Raw genomic sequence first — 26,434 nt, 5'->3', positions numbered from 1 at the left:
CTCAACCCTCGCGAGCGCGCCATGAAGTCGCCTGAGGTTCAACGCAGTGTTGCGGTGTGGGATAAACCCGGATTGGTCCGGGTGGATCAAGTCCCCAATGACCCTGATCAGACGGTTAGCCAACAGTTTGGCGAGGATTTTGGGCTCAGCGTTTAGTAGGGAGATCGGCCTATACGATCCGCATCTGTTCCGGGGCTTGCCATCTTTATGAATAACCACTATTGTCGCCAGACGTTGGTCAAATGGAAGACACCCATGCTCCCGCGCCTCTACAAACATATCTCGCAAATACGGAGCAATCTTATCCGGTCTGAGTTTATACAACTCGACCAGCAAGCCATTCGGGCCCGAGGCCTTGCCCGGGCGTAGCGAGCGGATAGCAACTGCAACCTTATCCGCGGTGATGTCACCGTCAAGGTCCTCCCTGTCGACGTCGGATAGACAAGGCAGGGCAATGTCTCGCAACAGTTCATGCGAGTCTTCCTCCGGCTTGTCCGACACAGACGTATAGACCATACGGAAGTGGTCCGCGAAACACTGGACTACCCCATCGGGCTCAGTGACAATATCCCCGCCATCCGTCAGTATTTCTGGCACAACTCTATTCACTCATTCTTTCCTGTCTAACCACGCTATTAATTTCCCAGCCTTGTCGCCCACATCATACAATCGCCCTTGTTGGTCCCTGCTAAGAACCTTAGCCGCGTTTGTCACCAGTGCTTTATATTCAGACTGTTTTAATCTCAACTTATGCAGTGTTTCCGCCGTAACCTCGTCTTCCAGGACAGACTCTAATGCCACTATCTCAGCCTCGATCTGCGCCACCTCCGCATCTCTCCGACGTTTGACATCCGCTATCAAGGAGAGGGCCTCCCCTCTCAGTACTGTTTTAAACGCTTCCCACAAAGACACCGCGGAGGTAACCGAGCCAAGGTTCTCCGAAAAGTAAAGATCAACCGCTTTCAACAACGCTCCACGAGTCTTAGGGTCACGGAAATACCAGGGGTTAATAGGGGCAACCCTACCTGCCGCACCACGGACGAAATCCATACTAATCCACACCGGCGAGTGATCGGAGATGCCCCTGGCCATGTGCCTAGCCTCAGACACCAAGGAAGCGTGGGCAGCCAAGGTGAGAACATAATCTATTCTAGATAGACTGCCGTGTGCCCCAGAGTGAAAAGTATACTGCCGCTGAGCGGGGTGTAGCAGCCTCCAGCAGTCAACCAAACCTAGTGTATCAGTAAAATCTGGGAGCCATCTCTGCGCCCCCCCGGGGTCCCTTGGCGGATGTCTGTCCAGTAATCCGGAACCAACTGCATTAAAGTCACCACCCATTACCAACACTCCCTCGGGGAGATCCAACATGGCCCTCCCCAAGTCGGCAAATGTGGCGGCCTGCAGGCCAGGAGGGACATAAACAGAAACCAAAACCAGTGTCCTGCCCTCCCATCTCCCCGCAGCCGCCGCAAAGCGCCCCCTCTCATCAACAGTAGATGAATCAATCTCCAACGGCAGCGAGGTTCTAACAAGTATTCCAGCCCCCCGAGATCCCGAGGAAAACCCAGAGTGGGCGATGAATTTATAACCCTTTCTATTGAGAGCATGACACGTGTTGCCTATCAGGTGCGTCTCCTGCAGCAAAACTATGTCAGGAGAGCACCTCTTCAGAAATTGCAGAACAATCCCCCGCTTAATACGATCCCCCAAGCCATTAACATTCCAACTAAGTATATTCAAACCCCTACCCCCCATCACAAAATGGCAAGAGACCCCCGCCCATCCCCGAGAGCAGCACACGAGACTTGCATTGCGGTACCTTGCAAAACGAAAAACAACAACCAGCCCAAACCACCCCCCACCCTGCACCCCTGCATAAGCCTAAAAGCCCCCCCAACTTGCAGTGTGCCTGTCGCCCTAGCAGAAGCTAATCTACAAGAAGAAACCCCGTAGGAGGAAAGAGATCCCATTGTGCCCTCGCCACCCCCGGACAATAGCTAGCAATGAAAACAAATCAGCGAACCACTGTCCCGAGCTTGGCCAGAATTGTCGATCACCAGAGTCCTCACTCTTTTGCGATATGGCCTCCTTCCGCTCCGCCAGCATGATCCCCGCTAGTCCGCCGCTGAGGCAATGTGTCGAGCCATTCCCCAACCTCGTCTGGCAAGTCAAAGAAAAAGGTTTGTTCTTCGTACTCGACGCGCAACTTGGCTGGGAAGAGCATGGCATACTTCAGGCCCCTCTCACGTAGCCTCCTCTTAACCCCCAGGAAACTCTGCCGTTGCTTCTGCACCGCTTGGGTGAAGTCAGGATAAAAACTCACTGCAGTGTTCTGGAAAGTAACCGGTCCGGACCCCCGTGACGCCTGCAGAATGGCATCGCGGTCCCTAAAGTTGAAGATCCTGGCGATGATCGGTCTCGGGGGGGCTCCCACCTTGGGCCTCCCGCCCGGGACTCGGTGGGCCCGCTCGACCGCAAAGAACTTGCTGAGGCCCTTAGGTGCCAGATGGTTAAGCACCAAGTCCTCGACAAACAGGTCCGCCGATTGCTCCTCCGATTTCTCCGGAACACCAACTATGCGCACGTTATTCGCCTCGCCCGGCCTTCAAAATCCTCCATCTTGCGGGCAATGAGGTCGTTGGTAGTCCTCAGCGTGCGGACCTCTATTTGCAGATCAGAGACATCCCCCGTGAGGCTAGTGGTTTTTTGGTACAACGATTTTACTCTCTCATTAGTTTTCCCCAGGTCAGCGCGGAGCAAATTAACGTCGACTGAGATGGTGTCCACTTTGTGTGCCAGGGCCTCAAACTGTTGCCCAATAGAGGACTTCATCTCCTCAATGGCGCCCATAATATCTTGCAGTGTCAATTCCGGTGCGGGGACCGAGCCGTCTCCCGATGATTCCTGTAGCTTCCCCGGTCCGCTTGGCGATCCCTTTTGCTGGGCATAGCGATCCATATTGTTGGTTTGGGTGTAGCCCCCCCGCCTGGTATTCTTGGGCTTCTGTTTGTCGGCCTCCGATTTGGTCGACATCCTCAACCCCGGAACAGTCAGCGTCAAAAACAGGCCGCTCAGCCACGCAATTGACACGAGGTCCGCTGGATCCGGGTCTCCGATGCAAGCCCATGCATGTGCAGGCCGAGCTACAGGCAACTGTTGTCCAAGACACTCACGGGCCGAGGCACGCAATTGTGAGAGAAAACGAAAGTGAAAGTGGAAACAGCCCCCCTCCGATGATCCGCACCGCACACGGCCGCTGTTGTTCAATTAGTGTCCGGGCCCATGCCAACGCGAGACCCGGGCACCTCCCGGGGGATAGGCCGCAAACTTCAACCTGTCACAACTTCGGTCTCCGGTGTACGATTTCAGTCCAGACAACGACGCTCGCCTCAGCAGTAGTTCATCTCCAGTATTCCGGATATTTGACACAGGATTTATCCAGGATAGTTGCCGGAGGGAACGAGGGTTGCGGGAGCTCTGTGCTCACGCGGCCATCTTGGTCCCGCGCTAGGCTCCTCCTCGCCTTGTTTGTTTTTTAGCAGATTTATATAGTGCGAACTCGACCCGAAGGTATTGGAGCGCTTTACATGAGCACCAGTTACATTACACAAGTACACATTCATGTTTAGGTCTCGCCTGAGCCAGCGCGCATGCGCTGCTCTGTGAGGCTTCTAGTAAAGACGTTAAACTCGGACCACACCCCGTGCATGTGGTCCGGGTTTAAAGTCACACACTATTGGCCTTTGTGTGCATCTTTCTCAGAAAGACAGCACGCATTTGGCCAAAGGCGGGTGCATGTCCCGCCTTCTCTCTCCCCTGGCCTAGGAGCCAGCTGCATACCTCACATTCCTTTCGCTGCCGCGTGGCCTTTCGCGGCCGCGTGGCTGTGCTTGTTTTCCTTTCATTGCATATCTTTTGTTTAATTTGTTTGCTGAAAGTAAGTAGGTGTGGTGGCCTTTGCCTTTCAAACCTTTCTTCCAGTACAGTGATTGGAATCGCTGCACGGCGTCAGACTACGTCAGGCTGACTTAGTGATTCACTAGCTGCTGCCAAAAACCTTACAAGTTGGGAGAAGGTGCTTTTCCACCATGCCGGAAATGACAGGCAGCAGCCAATTGTAGTGGTTTACACTGGTAGAACAAGCTGAAAAGTGCGAGTTGAAATACGATACTCTGTAGGCCAGCGTGACAAACTTTTTAGAATCAATTGTACGAATCGACTTCTATCTAATATCTGCATAACAAGTTATCCACTGCCCTTTAATTACTGGGTAGGTACTCTTTTTGCTTGTCCAGTGCCAGGGGTCTCCATTACGCACTGCTGCACCCCTTGTGTGTTCTCCCGCTTGCTGTTTTCAGATTAGCCGCTGCCACCCCTGGCTCTGCCCTCCTGCTCTTATGGCGTGATGTTGCCCCGGCTCCCCTCCTTCCTTCCACGTGTGCCCGCCCGAGCTGTTGACGCGTAGGCCTCTCTGCCAGATAGACACATCCCACGGAGTTGCCTGCTTGCCTGCCACCCATCCACGAAGCGCTTTAGCGCGTCAGGAACAAAAAGTGCTAAATTGATGCTAACAATAGGATGTACAAATAATCATTTTCAATAACACAACCCTCTGCCCGGGAGGAACAACACGTCGCTCGTTCAATAGCGCACATCTTCCGGGGCAACAAGACATCCCCCCACCCTTTATGGACACTTAAATTGTGACAGCACAGACAGCACCTCCGCTTTTCCTTGCCATCCCAGCTGCAGCCATGGCAGCGCAGACAAAACGCGGCCCACGACCTATGAGCCCCCTCCCGCCGCTGCCTTCGGTAATCTCATGCCAGAAATGTTGTGCCAAACACATGATCTAGTAACCAGTGTCCTAGAATGCACATCTGTCCCTGCAGTCCAGGGTGACAGCCGTTAAATCGAACCTCAATGGCATCGTCGGCCATCCTCCTGCTCCCCCTCCCCAGGCTCTCAAATGGTACTTCCAGGCAGGAGTCTCTCTTACCGTCTGCTCGGCCAGTTTAATTATCGCTGTTCAGGAAGGGGCGCTTTCAAACTATGTGTACTATACAGCTCTGACAGACCGGTTGTGTGAAAACGCTCCCCCGACAGCAAAAGGCATGGGCTGATTGCAAAGCATCCAGTCAAAGGGCTTGCCTTTTTTTCCTTTCATTGCATAACTTTTCTTTAATTTGTTTGCTGAAAGTAAGTAGGTGTGGTGACCTTTGCCTTTCAAACCTTTCCTCTAGTACAGTGATTGGAATCGCTGCACGGCGTCAGACTATGTCAGGCTGACTTAGGGATTCACTGGCTGCTGCCAAAAACCTCACAAGTTGGGAGAAGGAGCTTTTCCACCATGCCGGAAATGACAGGCAGCAGCCAATTGTATTGGTTTACACCAGTAGAACAAGCTGAAAAGTGCGTTTTTCCTTGTTTTAAAATGGTATCAAGGAAGTTGAAATACGATACTCTGTAGGCCAGGGTGACGAACTTTTGAGAATCAATTGTACTAATCGACTTCTATCTCATATCTGCATAATAATTCAGAAACTCTGTCAAGTGTGGAAACCGAGCTTGCCAGGAATTTTCCAGGGAACGGGTAATTCCAGATAAGACATGGGATGCCTGGGGTGAGTCACAATCGACATGATGCAAGCATGCGCGTACCCACCATGAAACACTCCCCGAAACCCGCTGGTCACCCATGGAACCAGCCTCTGACTCTGTGCTTAATTTGTAAAACAATAAGTGCCAGGGCTGTCGTGAGGAGGCCTCTGCAGCTTGCACCACCCATTCTTCCCCCAGTCAGTGCTGCAGGTGATAGTACAAACACTTTATAATTCAGATCTGATATGTGGCAACCTTTTCAAATCCAGTGGGTTGAGAGCTCCCTTCACAATTGAAGTGGATATGGGGGATACGTCCTCTCTAATGTATCTGTATTTAACTTTGGAGTATTCCACCTAATACCAGGGGTGTGGTCATTAGAAGAACAGAGGAAGAGAGGGAAAAAGGGGAGGTAGGGAGTGGTCACCTAGAGTGGCCACCATAGCTCCGCACAACTAGTGCGGGCAAGGATAAAATTCTCTTTTTAAAAAAAATATAAACCTCACACACTCTAATAGTGTCATGTTTCATAATTGGGTTCACCCTGGCTCCTAAACGTCAGGGTGGGCTCGACCATCCTCCAGGGAGCACTTACAAGAAGAATGAAAAGGGGACTTAACTAGAGATTAAAAGTCCTTCACCTTCTCCAAGGTATCCCTTTATTAGCGGAAAAGATGGGGAAAGTTACAAACAATATCTTGTGGGTATTGAAGACTTTTATGGTCCTATGACCCTCTGTTATACCGACATGTTTCAGCCCTACTCTAAAGCCTATAGAGGTCCTGTTGTCCCATTGGGGTTTCATGTTGGGTGTCTTATATCTCTGGGGCCGGAAGGGGCGCCCTGGAGTCACACTTTCATCAAGGGGCCTACCCCGGATAGTAGTCTATTTCGTGAAAGCAGAACAAAATAGGCTACTAGATGGGGACTTACTGGAGTTCAGGGGCCCCCCACACCACAGGGGCATCAGGGACTACTGTTACGCCACTGGCCTCTGATTGACATCCAGGTACCCTCTAGGCCAAATAGTGCTTTTATATGTCACTCATACAAAAAAAGAGTGAATTTTCGAGGTTATATTGTCTTGACAGAGTTCATTACTTCAAGGGGACATCCTAGATCAAAGTTTTTGACTAAAGGCATCATCATCAACAAGGCTTATTCGGTGTTTGTACAAACCATAAAAGCAACACACTATAGATAAGACACACAATCCACAATAAAAATACATTATAATTGAATAAAATACAAGCGTTCAAAACATGGCAATCATCATAAGACCTGTTAAAATTCAGCCACAGAAATTCATAGATCCATGCTGTTTCTTAGTCTTAGAGGAGCTTTTAAAAACAAGCATTGGCATAGCCAATAGGTCTCGGCTTTGGGGCCTTATAAGGGTTTAGCCATGCAACAGTTGATGTTGTTGCACCAAGGATATTGTGCTACATAACTAAATACTTTTAAGGTCCCAAAAGCGAGACCTAATGGCTATGCCAATGCTGGTTTTTGGTAGGCACGGGAGATTTAGTGATTTGCCCAGAATCACCGGATGTGGGGTCGACCCCGAGGCTCGAACCTTGGTTTCCTAGCTCCAAAGTCGGCAGTCTAGCCGTAAGACCACATCCTCTCCGTGAGGGTCATCAGTATCGTGATTGATGAATCACGATACTTTTAGGACTCATCGACACACCAGCTGAAGGGCTAGAGCGAAGGGAAAAAAAAGAGAGGGAGCGTTCAGATCTGTAATATCGACTGTTTTTTACTAAGACAAGCTAAGTTGCAGTCTTGTTTCACGTCCAACACTCTTGTCCGCTTTCTGTCTCCACACATACTAGGCATGAGGTCACGTGTTCATGGCATCACTCGAACTGATTGGTGGATACCCAGCCAATGAGTAAGCACGTTATTACTCTGTCGGCGTGCGGGATCGCTTGTGCCCGGAAAGTGCAGATTCACCACGAAAATGAGTTCCATCGGAACCGGGGTAAGAGGGGCCGAAATTTTGGGGTGTGGTTGAGAAAGCTGCGGGTGATGCCGGGGGAAGCATGTTTGGGAGTTGGTATAGGGCCACCGTTAGAAAGTGTGGTGTCAGTCGTTATTAAACCTAGCCAGTGAGTCGGCCTTTTCTCAGGGATGTTGGTCGATCCATTGTCATCGTCCACAGTGATAGGCAAAAGCATTATTTTCACACGGTTGTATGATTTCCCAATGTGCTTGTCATTTTGCTCTGTCATGATTGCGATTTCGGCCGTAGCGACCTTCTTTTATTAGTCTAGTAATTAGGAACAGGTAAGCATGTGATTGCTGAATATTTACACCTCTTAAACATCTCACCCCGTATGTATAATCTGTGTGTCCTTCAAATTAAAGACGGTATCGTTTAGCGACTGACTTTGAAAAAGAAAGTGATACTAAATAGTGTGTACAGGAACTAGATCCAAAGTGAAAGTACTGACGAATCCGTGAAGACCAGCGGTGAAAGGTGGATCCAAACGTAGAGAACCGATTTTGAATTACAGAGGGACAGTCAAAATGTGGCTTTGAAAGCACAATCATTAAATGACTATTGACATGAAACTTTGAAAGAGGTCACTTTAATTTGTTTTTTTTGCCACTCGATGTAATATTGGGTATAGAGCTTTAACTTTCTTCTTATTCAGTCACAATTAACACAGCGTAACCTCATCTTCCGTTTTGGTGGCAGTAGTACCCCTTTTATTTGAGCGATGCATGACAATTGGATTGCTTTATTGAGACTACAGACAGAAGCTGCAGTTACAAGGGCACACCCTATACCCTTTATCATAGACTCATTAGCATAATAATTCATAGTATTTTGTACTGGGTAACTGTCAAGTGTTATCATAAAATTAGAAATCTGTGCAAAATTACAGTTTTCAAAACAATAAAAAACATACACTATATTTCTGTTGGTGCTAGAACCAGGACCGTTTTATTATGTGATATGAGACCATTTAAGTCCCACTGTCAAGACTGCTGGCAGGAGCTGGAAGCGAACTTGATAAAGATCCCTGTTCCCATGCAGGTTTTGTCTCCCTAGTTATTATTCTATTTAGACGTGTACCGTGCTTATCTCATTTCTTTGCGCAGGTACAACACATTTTCCTTGTGGTGGATTTTTTTTTGCTGTGGGAGGTAATAGTATTGTTTCCCAGATGGAAAGTATTGTAGACTACAGATAGCAACTGATTAGGAAATGTGATAGGAAATGTGTCTGTAATTGTGTATTTGAATTAGAGGCAAAGTTACAAAATACACTTTTGCAGATTTTCCAGCTGGCGTATGTCATGAGGAACATCGGGATTTAAAGGTTACAGAACTTTGCATGCTGAAATATGTAGGGTCACGCATGTTATGAAAACTGTCAAATTACAAGGCCCAGCATGCAGAGTGCTGTTGTTTCAAGAACCAGTACTGAAGTACTTACTCTTTGTGACATGAAGTAAGTCGATGCTTTAATTTTCTAGTATGCAAGAAAGCAGTGGTATGAATTATAATGCATGCACAAGTAGTGCGTGCAGCAAAATAATGCTGGCCTATTCAGTATGGCCCTGTCCCTGTCTGCAGTACCACTGTACTTTATCACTAGTTCTGTCTGCACTCTTGTAAACGTCAAATTGCCTTTTAATTACGTTATTATCATTAAGATTATAGTGTCAGTAATTTCCCCCAAAGGCTGGCTTAAATCTCTGCTCAAGAGAGGTGTATGCCCCTGCCACACCCACCCTCTGATTGGTGGAACAAATCTTACTGCGGCTAATGAATGTGCAGAAACTGTTCCATTTTGTTCCCTGACTTGTTTGTTAATTGCTAGAGAACATTTGGAGGCTAGTACACAATCGAGAGGCAACATAACAGAGTACCCATACAAAAATTAGTACATAGAACACCAAGAGGAAATTCAACGAATAGATCCTTTGGTTGTTTCTGTGACTCTTCATTCAGTTTCTTTTTCACCAAATACAGATAGGCGCAGCCAACGCGCTTCGCCTGGTTACAGGCTTCTTCAGGGCAAAATCTTGTGTCAGGTCAAACATGCAGTTAAGAGCAGACACTGCAGTGCAATTAAGACACACAAATTCCACAAAGGCTCTTATAGGAGCAGTAAGCTTGGACATTCTGTTGGCTGCCACATATTATTAAAGCCGAAACGCTGGTGGTTGGAACACTCCTTGCCGAACAAGGCCCTATATGGATGGATATCATTTTCTACTCCAATGGCTTAGAAGCCTGTTTTGTTTGTCTACTGACAGGCTACACCAGCAGAGTCCCTTGCAAGTCCTGTGCCATTTGCTCTGCTGCGCACTGTGCAGGTGCAAGGCTTCTTTAGCATGTGTCCCTGAAGCTTAACAGGAGGTTGGCCAACAAGGAGATTTTTAAAATCAGGAAGTGTCCCTTTTGTCAGTCGCTGACCCAATACCAACCAAGGTACGTTCTCCTCTACAGGTCCCCACCCCCTCCCAAAATATCTTCCAGGATACCTAGGATTGCCCGGAGAAAGGTTGATTGGCCTTCCAGGTATTCAAGAGAGAGTGGTAAGTATTTTGGACCAGTATTTTAGTAGGACAGTGCAACATGAAAAAATAAGGATCGACGGCATTACTTAAGCTTCAGGGCAAGGGGATTTTGCCAGCATGTCATAAATTATTGCAGTGAAATAAGTAGTATGAGGCGCAGCTGAGAGGAAAAGAAACACTTTAGCCCATGTGGCCCTCCCAGACTTTTTTCACAGTTCTTTATGCATCTTAAACAACTGAGGGGCATTGATAATTTGAGACGTGTGTATATGTGATACCTTCTCAAGTGGGCCAAGAGGACATTGGCTTCTAATAGACCGTACTCAGGCAGATGTCTGGTGGCAGGCCAGTGCACTTAAGAGCTTAAGTATTTAACAAATTGGATTTCGTAAAGGACCCTTTCATTTCGGAGAATCTGGAATGACTCCAGTTGTTTGCTTTGCCAAATCTTGCAGCCTGAAAATCCAAAATAAGGTCTGATCATTCAAACCCCTCTAGACGAGAGCTTTGAAGAAGCCATTTCCGCTACCAAAGAAGCATGTTGTATGTGGGTTTTGTATCCCAACCCATCAGTCAGAGAGCAGTGCACCAGCACAGAATGTCTACCTTAATTACCTGTGGGAGTGAGTGTGGGATAGCGTCCTCATACATTACGTCCAGTATGTTCTCTCAACCAACTAGAAAAATTTCAGTAGGAACGGCTTGATCTTTATATCCCTGTGTAGCAATCATTCAGTGCCGACATTTGTGAGGCTCAGTAATAGCCAGAGATGAGCCATACCCATGCCTCTGTTATAGGTGGATTGGGGCTTTGTCAAATGCAATATGCGGGGTCTGATTCATCCATAAAATGAAAATCGCCCCAGATACGTGTGTCTGTGAACCAACTCTGGGGAATCACATTGTGTTGAAGATTTATTACCGTTGGCAAGACCATCTCTCTTTTTTTTTTTTAAAAAAAAGACTACTTTCCCAAAGATATTGGGCGGAAGATGAGTCAGAGTTGCGTCTTGTTGTGTCCTGGCTAGCATTTGGGATTAATTTAGGTTCCATGTTAGCTCAAGTTCTAATGCAATATGTATGAGAAATATTTGGAACCGAGCAGGGGGCAAGAGACATGGGGGAGAGAACACAGGGCAGAGGGAGAAACACTGGCAAAAGAGAGCAACATGGAGAAAGAACAACTCGAGAGAGCAACACGAGCATAGGTGGGAAAGAGATACGCATGAGCGAGAGAGAGCAACATGGGGGCTTACACGAGGGAAGACATCTGGAAAACTCGTGCACTCTTATGCGTAAACAAAAAAAGTAGTCCTTAAAAGTGAACAATGTTAAGGACACAAGTCATCCAATCAAAGTGGTGATTAACTGGCTGTGTACCATGGAAAGCCAGAAGTTGTGACCAGCAACTCGGGGGCTCCTGGAGAAAATCCAATTTAACTATCACTAGAAGGTGACTGTACGGTGATTCCAATATTTAACTGTTGCTTGTGATTTTACTGTAATAAAGTAAGACTAGATAAAACGTGCGTGATGGGAGCGTTCTAGAGGGCTGCTTGGAGTTTAATATCTGTGCTCCCAAGCTAATCTGTGGAGAACATTCAGTACTGAATGTGGTGAAGTTTGAAATTTTGATAGGGAAAGCCCTACACCCATTGTCTCTAGATGTCCACGCATGATGTTGGAACCCGGATATTTTTAGATCTTGCCGACAAACCGTTTTTAGCTATCTGTTTGCGGAATACTTCTTGTGAACCACACCAGAAACTTACAGTGGGCTTAGAGCCTGCCCATTTCTTAATACTGTTTGGCTTTCTTGTTTCTCTAATTTGCTTGCCTCTTATTCAATGGCTTTACTTCCTCTTCTTGTTTGTCCCTCTCTTAGAGTATAGCTTCTCTCCCATCCTTTTAATTGGATGTCTTGAATCCTTTCACTGCTCACATTAAGGAATTTACTGTTATCTTTTTATTTCAGCGCTTTGAGAGGGCATTTGTTTCCATCTGTCCATGCTTCGAGTTGCTCCTTCCTCCCTGTCCTCTATTTTTTCCCCCCTCTGCTTTTCTTTGCTTTTTTGTGGTTAAATTATTGATTTTAATGTACTGCTCCAAGATTGGCATACCCCTGTGAGCGGGATGAATCAGTGAGGTCCACAACAAGAGAGGTTTCAATGGGATTTATTTTCTACACACATTTAATTGGGCTTTTACAGTGTCCACGAATCCTGGTTCAGTTGTGAGAGTACCGTCTTACTTCAGGCTTCTGGGAGAGCCACACTCCTCCTGGAGTGTGGCTGGATGATGCGCGAATACGTTGGTCTCCTGGTTCTTCCTCCGTTCCGGTGGTTCCTCGTTCAGCAGTCAACACTGGAATCGGGGTGCCTTCTTCCTTTCCCGACTTGTCTTCCCAGGCTCTGCACACAGTATCCTCCTCCTTTCTCGACGTCTCACACTGGGTTCGGTACTCGGCGTCTTCCCGGTTCAAGCGTCTCTCCCCGTCCGTCGTCACCCCCCGAGCTCCGTCCTCAATTGGATTAGGGCTAATGACGCCAGGCCAGGGGGTGTGGTTTGTTGAACCTTGCTCCCAGTTAAAGGAGTCGCTCCTTTCTCTGGATGAGTCTTGAACCTGTGGAATGAACCGATCAGGGGAATCCTCCGTCTGTGAATGAAAAGGGAGAGGATTGTGGTTTCTATTAAAATGCCGCCATTCATGTTTTATCTCAGTATGATCAACGGTAAGGGGAACTTCGTGACAACCCCCCATCCTAGGGTGATTAAATTTCACATGCGTCTTGTGCACTTACTTCCAGTGGGAAAAAGATCAGCGTTAAAATCCATTGTCTTACCCGCAAAGCCTTTCACAATTTTAGCCGCCGTATCTCAAAAGTAGGTTCACACACCACCAGTCTATTCCCTCAGATCAGCATCACACTTTTTACTGTCAGAAGCAAGAGTTAATCGTCTAGGTATGGTGGACAATCTTTTTCTCACCTTGCTACAAAATCTTAGTATGCCCTCCACCTGGAGCATTCCTCATCACCCCCTCTTCGGGAAAACATTTGAAGTCTTTGCTATTTCAATCTTCTCGGCTCCTATGGACAGTGTCTTCAGCACCAGGATCCCCATCAGCTATCAGCTGCTCTATGATTTTTTTTTTTCCATTCATTCACTGAGCAGAGTGACACTTTCCTGTGCACTTCCCTACATCTCCTTCCTTTGTGAATTTTTCTGGCAATGTTAGCCATGATCATCTTCTCCAACATTACACCATGCATCCACTGCACGAAGAGGAGGTGCTGTGAAGCATGTTTTTCTGCAGATATGATGTGAAAGCAGAACACACAACACAAGCCAAAGCTGCTCTTCAGAGATGTGTAGAAAGAAGAGTACCACGGACAAATTAGCCAAGTCCATGCTGTCAGGAGGCTGAGAGTTCTCTATGGAGTCTTTTGGTTGTACAGTCTACTGATTCTGACAAAGTATGACAGGCTCGTGCACTTTCACACTGCCTCTGAAATGTTGTTTATAATCCCTGTTATAAAATGCACTTACCGGAACACCCCATGGTCAAGTGGAATATGCCTTTTAGATTGATTTACTGCCAGCCTGTGTTTGAGCCACAAAGGCTTGAGTATTAGTCGCATTATTTTAGTTACTCTGAGTTAGGAAATAACTTATGGAAAAGTAATTGCACCCAGCTACAGCAAGTTATGAGGTTGCTACGTTGCGATATTTGATGACTGTACATAGACACATTAATTCAGTATTTTATTTGGAAACTGCACTTGGAAGGAGCCAACAAGGGCTTTTTTAGTTCTGACTAGAGATAGCTGACCGAGAGAGTGGAGTGTAGACCGGTAAGACATCATGGCTAAAGTTAATATATTTGATATATTCTAAAACGTTGTTATAATTAGTATTGCACATAATACAGACTGTCATTTACATTATCAACTGGACCCCTGCCCCCATAGTGACTTTCAGGTAGTTATGGCTTTTCAATATTCAAACTGTCTATGGTGGTGCTGTAGCGTGAATCACTTCAAATAAAGCTCTGTTTAAACTTTTTTGTTTACCTTAAAATCTGTGCGTTAATATTGCACTTATATCTTTATAAATTAATTTGCGTTTTGCTGAGAACACCTCATCAGTAATTGTATTTCATATGGCAAAATCCATTTCTATAACTTCAAGACGCACCTTGCTTAAGTTAATGCTTTTGACTGAAAGTCACCCTAATGACATGGAACCAGTTAAAAGCTTACATAATTGTATTTTTCATTTTGAAATAAATTTCTGCAACATCAGCATTGTAGTATTATGGAATCAGGTCATGTTACGTTTTTGCCAGAGAGAAGCACTGTGCATCACCAGCCGACACCCACGGACCTTTCAGCTGTCACCGCTGCCAGCACACCTACAGCACCGCTAAGACCATGGACCCGGCGCAACCCGCCCGCAAGACCACAACCCGACCGAAGACCCTGCAATGCATCCTCCTCAATGTCTGATCCCTCCACAAACACGCCACCGACATCTGGGACCTCCTAGACAGCACCACCCCTAGACGTAGCGTTCTTCACCGAAACATGCACCAACACCACCCTTGGGGACCGGGCATCGCCATTCCTCAAGGATACAAGATCTCCAGGAAGGAACGCCCCACCTACCCGGGAGGAGGAATCGCCATCATCCACAAATCCAACCTCCGCCTGAGCACACTCCCTGACGAGCCCACAGACCTGATGGAACACCTTCACTTCGAGATACTGGCCAGCCCTACCACCACCCTCCGAGGAACCCTCATCTACCGACCCCCTGGACCCCGCGTACTTTTTGCCAACTCCATCACGGACATCGCGTCCACCAACTACACCCTACTGGGAGACCTCAACTTCCACCTCGACAACCAACTGGATCCCAGCACCACATCCCTCCTGGACAACCTCCACAATATTGGACTCCGCCAGATCGTGACCGAACCCACGCACTCAGCAGGACTCACCCTCGACACCCTCTTCACAACAGGAAACTCCATCACCTTCAGCCACACCACCGAACTCCCATGGACTGACCATCAATGCGTCCACTTCACCCGCAGGACACCCACCATCCACAGACACCTGCAACTGCTCCCATGAAGAAACTGGACCAGAATCACTGACGACCAGCTAACCTCATCACTCAGCAACTCCTCCCCAACCATCAGGGAAAACGACGACCCCAACACCGCAGCCCGAACCCTGCACAGATGGATCTCCGACAGCGCCAACACCATAGCCCCCCTCAAAAAAAACAACACCCACGCCAAGAAAGCCAGATGGTTTACCACCGAACTTCGAGAGTCCAGACGCACTTGCCGCCTGTGAGAAAGTGGCTCTGTATATACTGTTCCCAAATAGGTACAGTGTGCACAGAGTCCACAATCCCCAGTGGTTTGGCAGAGGCTAAAGTTAGTTATAACCTTACTCTCTAAAGTGGTGGCTTGGTCGAGCAGTAAGGCAGTATCAGAGGACAGTGTAAAGCATTTGTTGTACACACTCAGTCAGCAAATGGTCTCACACACTCAATAACTGAACTCTAGGCCAATGGTTTATATAAAAAAATTGTTTTATTTTAGAACCAACAATGGGTATCAAAATATACTTTCTCGGAATGAGATGCTTTAGTTAAATACTTTGCAATAGGCCATTGACTTTTGCAGATAATAGTTACAGTTTGTTGCAATAGGCAACACAATTTCAAACCGAATAATACATTGAGCTCAATGGAAGTTTTAAGTTATTTGCAATAGATTACTTTCAGGATTACTTTTGTAACTCCAGGACTGGATCCTAGATTCAGTCCTGGGACAGTTCTTAGAAACAAGTGATAAAAGTCGACTTAGTTACTGTTGTGATTTTTAAGCAATATTTTGCTTTTTTTAAAGTTGACACTTAGAAACTTTTTCTGATCAAATTACCAATGTTCTCCTGTGGAAGGAAATTCACTTAGCGGGTAAGTGGGGTTATGGTTACTTTTCCTAGGTCAGTGTTGGATCCTGGATCCAGCACTAGTGTGCCACCTGTAAGCAGTTGAGAAACTGCGTTTAAGTTATACAGGCGATTTTTAAGGAATATTTATAAGTTTGCAAAATGGACACTTAGAAGAAATTTCATAGAAAAACACTCAATGGTTCCCTATGGAAGAAAATTCAAGTTACAGGTAAAGTATGTTCTCGTTACTTTTGTAATCCAGTACTGGGCACCTAGACTCAGTACTGGGACCTCTATCTAAAACAGGTAAGTAATTACGTTTTCACAGTTGGTACGATTTTTAAAGAATATTTGTAGTTTGCAAAAATCGACACTTAGAAGAAATTTCACAGAAAAAGAGTCAATGATTTCCTATGGAAGAAAATTGTGTTAATGGTAAGTACGGTTGTGAGTACTTTTTAGGGTCAGTGCTGGGCACCAAGATCCAGCACTGGGATCTCTCCTAATTGCAGGTGAGAGTTTTCGTTACTCGGTTAATTTTTGATGAATATTTTAAGTTTTAGAAACTCCCCACTTAGAAGAAATTTTCAGAGAAAACCAGTCAATGTTATCCAATGGAAGAAAAGTGAGTTATCGGCTTTTGGGTAAGTACTCGACTGGCAGAGTTAAGGTTCTGGGCACATACTCGGGGGTCTCCCAGGGTCAGGTAAGTACAGTTGTTACACCCTCAGTGGCACAAGGGCAGCCGGGTGAAGAGTGAGTTAGGTCCAATGTTATCCTATGGGAGGCAGGGGGACCTTGGTTGGTGGCTGCTGAATAGCAGGCCACGCGGCTGTGGTAGCTGGGCTCCTGGTCACCTGCTCAGGGCAAATGGGGAAGTAAGTACGAGCAGAAGTTGCACTGCCAGGGCCACTCGGGCGGCTGGGTGCAGGGTGCTTTTGAGTCTTTGGGCGCTCAATGGATTTCAATGGGAAAGCTCCAAGATGAACAAAGGCTGCAAGCTCGGGGACGGAGATTCTTCAGGTGCCACCACCACTTCGAGGGGTAAGTTGGGTAGTTGGAGGATAGGTAGGTACACAGGGGGCCGCGGGTGCAGGGGTGCCTTTTGGTGTCGGGAATTCTTACCCTCTGTTGATTGTGGTTGGAGGAGGTACCTGGTTCTGAGGCTGCAGGCATCGTTCAGAGCGTCGAAGTGAGTCCTTGGGTGCTGTATTCGGGGTCACAGTCGCCGGGGGGACGTCCTCGGGGTCTTTGTTCACTCCGGCACAGGCCAGGCTTGGCGGGTGCAGAGTGTGCAGGGTTCGCAGTTCCGGGCTGATGCCAATGGTTAGAAGCTTGTTTTGAGCAGAGCCACTGCTCATGGGAGTCCCAGTCTTGGTAGAGTCTCAAGGTGGTCAGGTCCTCTGGGGTTTTTGAGGTTGCTTACCCCTGAAGGCGCCGGAGTTCCACAGGAACAGGTTCAAGGATCAACAGGCCGGTAGGGCTGGGGCCAAGTCAGTTGATATCGCCCTTTTGTTAGCAGCTGCGCGGCGGGTCTTCTGATTTCTTGATCTTCTTGCTTGTTTTCGAATCTGGATCTGAGGAAGGAAGGTTCAGGGTGCCCCTAAATACTATAAGGGGCGTTACACGTAGGTAAAGGGCAGGGACCACTAGGTCCCTGCCCTGGGGTGGGTACACCCCCCTATCCTGCCACTCTCCTGTGGGAGGGGGGCAGTGGCCTAGTCCTGATTGGGCAGGGCTCCTCATCTTCAAGATGGCGAGAGCCCAGGACATGCTTCACCTCGCCTCCCCCTTCCTTGGGGTTTCCGGCCAGTCTTCCTGCCAGAGAGGGGGTTGAGAACTGGTAGGGGCCAGTTGCTGGGTACAGCAAGTAGCCTGGAGAAGCTCAAAAAGGCGGAAGGCCTTTGAAGCTTCCCCTGCCCATCCTGGGGGAGGAGACTTCGCACCTCACCCAGGATGTGCATTGTTGCAGGCCCAGGAGAGCAGATGGCTCTCTACCCAGGGGTCCAGCAACCTGTCTGTTGTGTGGCAGCCTAGGCAGCCCCTCAGACAATACGGTGATTATAGGTTAGGTTCAGGGGGCATCTCTAAGATGCCCTCTGTCGTGCATCTTACAGTAAATCCCACACTGGCATAAGTGTGGGTTCACTGTGCTGAGAAGTTTGATACCAAACTTCTCAGTCTTCAGTGTAGCCATCACGGTGCTGTGGAGTTCGTAACGACCTCCCAGCACCATATACTCTTAATGGCAGCACTGCACTTACAGTTCCCAGGAATGGACCTGGGTACTGTAGGGGCACAGGGCTCATGCACCTGTGCCCACACCTGTGGCATAGGGCACCCAGCTAGAGGGGTGACTGAGGTATGCAAGGGCAGTGTGTTGTGGGCATGGCACACAGGGATATGTGCCATGTCGACTCTTAGTTTTGTTCTGCACCCAGACACTCAGCCTGCAAAGGCAGTGTGTGTGTGTGTGTGTGTGTGTGTGTGTCATGGTACAGGGCCTCTAAGGGTGGCACAATAAGTGCTGCTGCCCTTAGGGGCCTACTCTGGTCAGAAGGCCCTGGTCACCTAGGGTACCATTTACCAGGGGCTGACGGGTGACCAGAGATGCCAATTGGGTTTTGTTTGTTAGGCAGTTTTTAGTGAAGGAACACAGGCCTCGGCACCTGATTGGCAGGAGCCCAGGGCACAACAAGGAAAAGTGCATCAGTTATCGGGCAATAAAGGGGGGGGGGGTTACTTCAACAGAAACCCACTTTCTTACACCGCTTCCTCGAAAAAGCCTGGAGGAACACCAAATTCACAGAAGCCTACAACAACTTCAGAGCCGCCACCAACGCCCACCACCAACTCATCAGAAAAACGAGGAAAAAAGTGATTGAAGACAGAATCTCCACTCACGCACACAACAGCAAAGAACTCTTCAGCATCATCAAGGAGTTCGCCCAACCCACCAGCGAGTCCACTGACATCCTCCCTCACAAGACCTCTGCGACAAATTCGGCACCCTTTTCCACTACAAAATCAAGAGCATCTACGACCACTTCGACAAAGACAACCAACACACTGAACCCTCACCAACCACCCCCGACACCCTGAAGCCAGCGATCGACAAGTGGACAGCCCTCACCACCGAAGACACACTGAAGACAGTGAAGTAAATCCACTCCGGGGCCCCCTGCCCCCACCACATTTTCAACAGAGCCACCGACACCATCGCACCCATGCTCTGCTACACCATCAACCCTCCCTGGCAACTGCCACGTTCCCCGACAACTGGAAACACGCTGAGGTCAACCCCCTCCTGAAGAAACCCTCAGCGGACCCCACCGACCTCAAAAACTACAGACCCATCTCCCTGGCCCCGTTCCCAGCGAAAGTCATCGAGAAAGTCATCAACAGCCAACTCGCCACATTCATCGAAGAGCACAACATCCTCGACTCCTCCCAATCCGGCTTCAGAAAAAACAACAGTACAGAAACCGCCCTCCTCGCTGCAACAGACGACATCTGCACCCTACTGTACAAAGGAGAAACAGCAGCCCTCATCCTCCTCGACCTCTCAGCGGCGTTTGTCACAGTCTCTCTCACCGCACCCTAATACCCAGACTCCACGACGCAGGAATCCAAGACCAGGCCTTCAACTGGATCGGCTCCTTCCTCTCCGGCAGAACGCAGCGGGTCAGACCCCCCCCCCATTCCTCTCCGACCCTACACCTACCACCTGCAGAGTCCCCCAGGGATCCTCCCTCAGCCCTACGCTCTCCAACGTCTACATGGCTCCACTCACCCCCATCGTCGGAACCTACGGACTCAACATTGTCATACGCAGACGACACTCGACTGATCCTCTCCCTATCCAACGAACCCAATACCGCCTGACACAATTTTCGAGAAGGCACGGAAGCCGTTGCCAAATGGATGAAAAACAGCGGCCTACAACTAAACACCAACAAAACAGAAGTACTCATCATGGGCCCAAACCCCAATGCATGGAACGACACCTGATGGCCCCCCGTCCTCGGATGCCCACCCACCCCCACGGACCACGCAACCTGTGAATCATCTTGGACTCCGAGCTCAAAATGGACCGCCAGATCTACTCCGTCTCGTCCTCCTGCTTCCACACCCTCCGCCTCCTACGCAAGACCTTCAAATGGATCCCCCTCGAACACAGAAAGACAGTCACTCACACCCTGGTCACCAGCAGACTCGACTATGGCAACTCGCTCTACGCCGGAAAAAAACAAATCCTCACCTGCAAGCTACAGAACATCCAGAACGCCGCCGCAAGACTGGTCATTGACCTACCAAGACACTGCCACATCTCCCAGCACCTGCGCACACTACACTGGCTCCCCATCGAAGCTAGAGTCACCTTCAAGATGCTCACCCATGCCCACAAGGCCCTCCACGACACCGGCACAGCATACCTGAACAGCTGACTCAAATTCCATGCACCCCAGAGGACCATACGATCCTACCCTGTGGTCCCCCGCACCAGAAAGACCAGATCGGGAGGCCGCTCCTTCTCCTTCCTCGCGGCCCGAGCCTGGAACACCCTGCAGCTCCACCTCAGACAGACAACATCGCTCCCCATCTTCGCAAGAAACCTCAAAACCTGGCTCTTTGACAGACCCCCCCCTTGTTATGGACTGGAGCCTGCTAACCGCCCTTCTGCCCCCTCCCCCACCCCCCAGCACCTTGAGACCCTTATGGGTGAGTAGTCACGCTTAACAGATGCCTGATTGATTGATTGCCGTAAATTGTTGCAAAGTTGCCCCTAATTCCTGCCCAGGTTTTGGGGAAAGTGTTTTGGGAATCCCTAAAGTGTTGCTTTTTATTAAAGCATTCTAATTTCATCATCGCCTGAATAGCACTGCTGCTTATCGATTTATGGTCATACAGGATTTCTTCTTCTCAGTAAGCACTACTCCCAAAGCAGGCACTCTGAATGCTGCTTCTTATTGATCTGGGCCACACAGTACTTATCCATACTATTCAATGTGACCACAGTGCTGCATCTTATTAATTATTGAGACCCGTGCTGCTCCTCATTGATCATGGCGCCACAGTGCTGCCACGTAATGGTACTTATCCCACAAAGCTCCTTCATAATAGTCTTCACATGCACAGTGCTTCTCTCTGTCAAAAATTACATCCACAGTTTGCTGCTCTTTTATTAAACATTTCTCCTCCAATGGTGCTTCTTTTTAGGTAGCTCTCACAAACATATATTGTGTATATTAACAATTGGTTATCAGTGGCTGACTTTTTAGTCAATCTAATTTGCTTATTTCCTATTCACTGGCTTTCTTCCACTTCTAATGCTTGTCTTGAATTGGTGATTAAAAGAAAAGACCACAAAGTGCTATGAAAAGTGGTGACATATGTGTCCACATGCTAGGGACACTGCTGTCTCATGATGCTTGGTGACGCACAGGCATGTATAATGGCTCTGGAGCAGGTAATTCTGTGGGTTTGTTTAAGTTTTTTTTTTACTGATGATGATCATCATCGGCAAAAATGCATTGCCAAAGCCAAAAGATTAGCTTATGCGTTTCAACGGCAAACTCTATTAGCTTTGCCAATGCTTGTTTTATTGATGTTACTCAATAGACTGCAGACACAGAGATGGAAAACAGCGCTTCAGATGAGCAGCTGAAATTAGGATGTTTTGAGTAAAAAAAAAAAAGGAATGTTTTTATTTGAAGAGGGTCCAGGGGTTTGTTCCCACTATAGCCTGAAAGTAGTTCTATGAGATTTATTCAGTCCTTTTTAAATTCTTTGGGTATGATTCACTCGGGCAAAAACGAGTGGAAACCAGATGACTCCTTTTGAATGAATGCTGCTCTTCTCTGTTGAAGCATGAACCCTGATTTCCAGCGGCGTGAGGTGTGGTGGAGTAGGCTTATGTCAGGATTGACCGGCTGTTACTACCAAAAGGTGATTCCTTTAGACCGTTGCAATGCTAGCCTACCTTTGCAGTAATCACTGGTTATTGAAATAAGTCAAGCAAAGTACTTAACGTATCAGGAATGAGGGAACATTTCTATTTCTCTAAGTTTGAATATATCCATTGAACAACGAACAGTACCAAACCTAGCAAAGCCACATAAGGCACTAATATTTGTTACAGCTCAAGCTGTAACTCCAGCATAAGAGTTCTCAGTGGACGACATTTATTTGCCAAAATCTGACTCCAGATCAGTCTCAGCCTATAGAGAGATTATTGCTATTGGAAAAAGAAGGCAATGTTAAAAAAATCATTTGATACTTCAGGTACCAATGCAAAGATTCCAGGATATTGAGCCCTTTTGTGCTGCTGCTTGTATGTGAAAAATTACTCAAGGCAAGTGGGGGCAGTTTGAGACTGATAACAAAGCCTACGAAAGAGATGAGCATTGGATAACTTGGAAGGACCATTTTCGCCCAGAATTATTGCTTTCTTTCCATTGGTTCTAGGTATTCTGTTTGACCCGGCTGGAAGTAGGTTCTCATCTTGTACTAACTGTAGAATGAATGCCTTGCAAAGAAGCCCCTAGCCGACAGGTGTGGGGATAAATACATAGCATGGCAGGCCAAATGACATGATGGTACGTCACATGCACTACTCTAAAAGGCTCAAAGTTTAAATGAGCCTCTAGTCTCTTACTTTAAGCCGCCTTCCATGGATGGTACCTGATTATTTTGCCACCAGGCAATGCTTTCCTTAGGGGTGGGCTTCAGCCATAGGTGGGGGTGCACTGTCCATGTGCTAAAGTGTAGCTATGTAACGCTTGGTGAGTTAATGAGCTCCCGACAATCCCACAGCCACAGTAAATGGCTTTAACCTAATTCGTCATCCTCCATAGTCAAAAGCAGTTTGTGGCCCTGTTCCCAAACTGTCTTTTCTCATGGGCCCAGAACCTCTGAGAAGTAGATTTTCTAGAAGACCTTAATCTTTCGTGCTGACTCTACTGAAGATTGACAAACTTTTTTCATTCAAACTTGCAAAAATAGCAGCGTTTGTACTAACAAAAGCAATTTTGAATTGTAAAGGATACAGAGGGCTCATTCTCTTAGAGCTATAAAAGAGGTCAAAGTGGGTACGAAGGGGTTGATAAAGGACTGTTTGCTTTCCTGTTGAAAACGGGCTAAATTTTTTCTTCTCAGAATATTAAGCTGCTAGTCACAATCGTAGATGATGTTGATCACATTTTTCCATCAGTTTTAGGTTTCTATCAGTCCGAAATAGCCACTTGTTTGTTTATTTTTTTACAGTATGACCTGTCTGCTTCCACCTTCTCGCCTGATGGCAGAGTGTTTCAAGTTGAATATGCCACAAAAGCAGTAGAGAACAGTAGGTAAGAACATAATACCTTTGTTTCTTTAATAGCAATACTGCATGTTAGACTACAGTAAAAGTTGTTAATGTTTTCCCCTGTTCACGGTTGCAATCGTGTTGGAACTGAGATGATGTTCCATGTAGCCAAATCATGGAAGGTGATGATATTGTAGCAGGAAAGTTCAGAATGTGGATTTCCTTTTTACCCCTGCCCCTTCCTACCTTCTTAAATCACTCATGATTCTTAGATCTTTCTCTGTAACAAGCACTACATGCCATCCTTCTCATCTCCTCGTCTGAAGAGAGCGCCTCCAGGGGCATAAATTTGAGTGGAGTGACCGGTGCACATGGAACCTATTTGGAAAGCTAAGAGCAGGAATCGTGCACTGGAGATGGACACAGATGATCTGCCCTACTTTGGATACTGACTGGTTTAAGAGCATCATATTTGTCTATGTTGCAGAAGGCAACATCTCAAAGATTTATTCCCCACATACTGTGAATGCACATCTGGCAGATTGCAGTGGTTTATCTAATAACTTTCTGGATAAGCCAGGCAGATAGTTCAGGAGACTAATGCATCTACTGGAGAGACCCACCTGTAACCTGAATATGTTGGTTTGAGTCTAGGTTAGGCCACACAATTACTAATCCTTTATACCTAGGTGAAATGTGTATCTCAGAGTTAGGTAGTACTTTTTTGGACCAAATGTGTCTTCATAATCTGAATTTGTAGTGGTTGGCGGGTGAAATTCAAGGACATATTTACAATGGTTTTGTTAAAAATGTATGCACCCTGCCGTTAGATTTGTTTAGCCCTCGTCATATTTAACCTTTCCATGTTCCTAATAGACTTTTAATTATGTTCTGCAGTACTGCTGTTGGCATCAGGTGTAAAGATGGTGTTGTCTTCGGCGTGGAGAAGTTGGTTCTGTCCAAACTCTATGAAGAAGGTTCAAACAAACGAATCTTTAATGTAGATCGACATGTAGGAATGGTGAGTTTTTTTTCTGCTGACATTAATAGCTTTTCTACTCTATAGAGTGACTATCAAATTGAAATGACATGCTTTCATTGTAACATTTATGAAAATATCCTTGCTATTTGGTTTGGTCAAATTTAATGCCTGGTTCCCGTTACCTACTTACAGGAACATACATAAAAGTAAAATAAAAAAAAAAAACGGTTGTAATTTTTAGCCAACTATTAAAGTGTGGTGTTTTCGTCTGCTACTTCCGAGAAAGCGTCTCAGGAACATGTTCTCATTGTAAATGGATATGTGAGGGCTTTGGGTGCAAACGCTAGCGTCCAAAACTTTGCATCAGCGTGCCCATTAAAGTTTGTGTGTGCTGGAAACTCAGTCTGCTGGAACGAGGCCTAGAACTGTCATAACACCTTTTGAGCAGTTGCAAGGACAGAAAATGGCTTCTGCTTCTGTGTGTGTTATATAAAGGTCTTGATGCACAGCATTGTGCCGTACTGTACAAGTTCTTGTTTTCTACACATAAGCTGGATATAATGTATATAAAAAACCTACTGGTGGTCGCCAGTAGGTAGATATAGTTAGGACCTATTTTCCATAGGAAATCCGCAACAATCTATTTGGAATAACGTTGGCGCCGATTGACGAATCTTCACGAAAGTTTCCAAAGTTTTGGCCAGCTCCGGTCCGCTCCTATCCTAAAAATTTCACTGTGATTCGTCAAGCGGGGCCGAGAAAAAAGGAGGTCCCAAAACACGTTTTCCCCATGCATTTTCCCATAGGACCCGTTGACGCAGCTACAGCCCGAACTGCTGAACGGAATTACACCAAATTTAGCAAAAAGGTAGTCCTCAGTTCAGACTCTTGCCTTTTGCTTAAATGTTGTAAATCCGTTCAGTAGTTCCTGAGAAAATTAGAGTTAAAAAGATAGATATATCTATGGCCTCGGAGGATCCGCGCACCCTCCCCGCATCCAGCGCGCACCCTGCCGTGCACGAGCTGTATTCTAATTGGCTGTCAACACTCCAGATCAGGAAGTGTTGGCAGCCATCTTGTGCCTCGGTTCTATTTTCACAAACTAAAAATATTCCTAAAAAATCGTCTGTATGACTTAAACACATTCTTTCAACTGTTTACAGGAGGTTCACCTGTGCTTGATCCAGGATCCACCACTCAGTAAGAAACAGTAACGATAACAGTACTTACCTGCTAAGTGGATTTTCTGCCATAGGATAACATTGGTGTTTCTATGTGAAAAATGTTCTAAGTGTCAACTTTTAAAATACAATAATAATCCTTAAAAATCACTACTGTAACCAAAACGCTTTTACTCAACTGTTTACAGGAGATGTCCAAGGACTGAATCTAGCATCCAGTCCTGTGGTTAGAAATGTAATCCATAAAGTAACTAATTGCATTTGACTAGAAATTCACATTGAGCTCAATGTTGCTTTGTGTTTGAAATTGTGTTGCCCATTGCAACAACTGTAACTACTGTACTTAAAAATCTATTGCCTATTTGCAAAGTATTTAAACTAAAGTAATTCATTCTGAGAAAGTATATTTTGTATTGTAATGTATAATGTAATTAAAAAAATAAAATATCTAAAAATAAACAGTTTAAACAATGCAGTAAATCAGTATCAAAAAAATCAGTATAACAATTAATACATTAAAAATTGTCATTTACAAAACCTTTCAAATTCACTGAAAAAACCATAGGTTTCAGGCCTGATATAGTTAGGAATTAGCATTTAAAAAACCTTTGAAATTCACTGAAAAAACAATAGGTTTTAGGGTTGTTATAGTTAGCTGGACATTTCACTCCCATTGAAATTCCTCCGATATAGTTAGTTGTACTAACTACATCTCGCGCGCCCGCAATCCACTGCTGATGATGTCACATATTACATCATTCATCACATGGTCAGTGACATCACTGATGACATCTCAAATGACATCACTGATGAAATCATCCACGTGACAATCCGATACACCTCATCATACACTA

At 46.6% G+C, this 26,434-nt stretch overlaps 1 protein-coding gene across 1 annotated transcript in view; it reads left to right on the top strand.

Moving 5' to 3' along the window:
• Nucleotides 1–7,440: 7,440 nt before the first annotated feature.
• PSMA3 (proteasome 20S subunit alpha 3) overlaps nucleotides 7,441–26,434 on the top strand; it is a 175,809-nt gene continuing 156,815 nt past the window's right edge. The window contains exons 1-3 of the mRNA XM_085626129.1: nucleotides 7,441–7,585; nucleotides 23,378–23,460; nucleotides 24,315–24,438. Of these exons, the coding sequence (XP_085482255.1) occupies nucleotides 7,565–7,585; nucleotides 23,378–23,460; nucleotides 24,315–24,438 (228 nt within the window). The 5' untranslated portion in view covers nucleotides 7,441–7,564. The remainder of the gene's footprint in view (nucleotides 7,586–23,377; nucleotides 23,461–24,314; nucleotides 24,439–26,434) is intronic.

This window comes from Triturus cristatus, chromosome 9, assembly GCF_964204655.1.
Source record: "Triturus cristatus chromosome 9, aTriCri1.1, whole genome shotgun sequence".
NCBI lineage: Eukaryota > Metazoa > Chordata > Amphibia > Caudata > Salamandridae > Triturus > Triturus cristatus.
The sequence above is the reverse complement of the archived record's forward strand: the minus strand, read 5'-3'. Positions and strand labels throughout refer to the sequence as shown.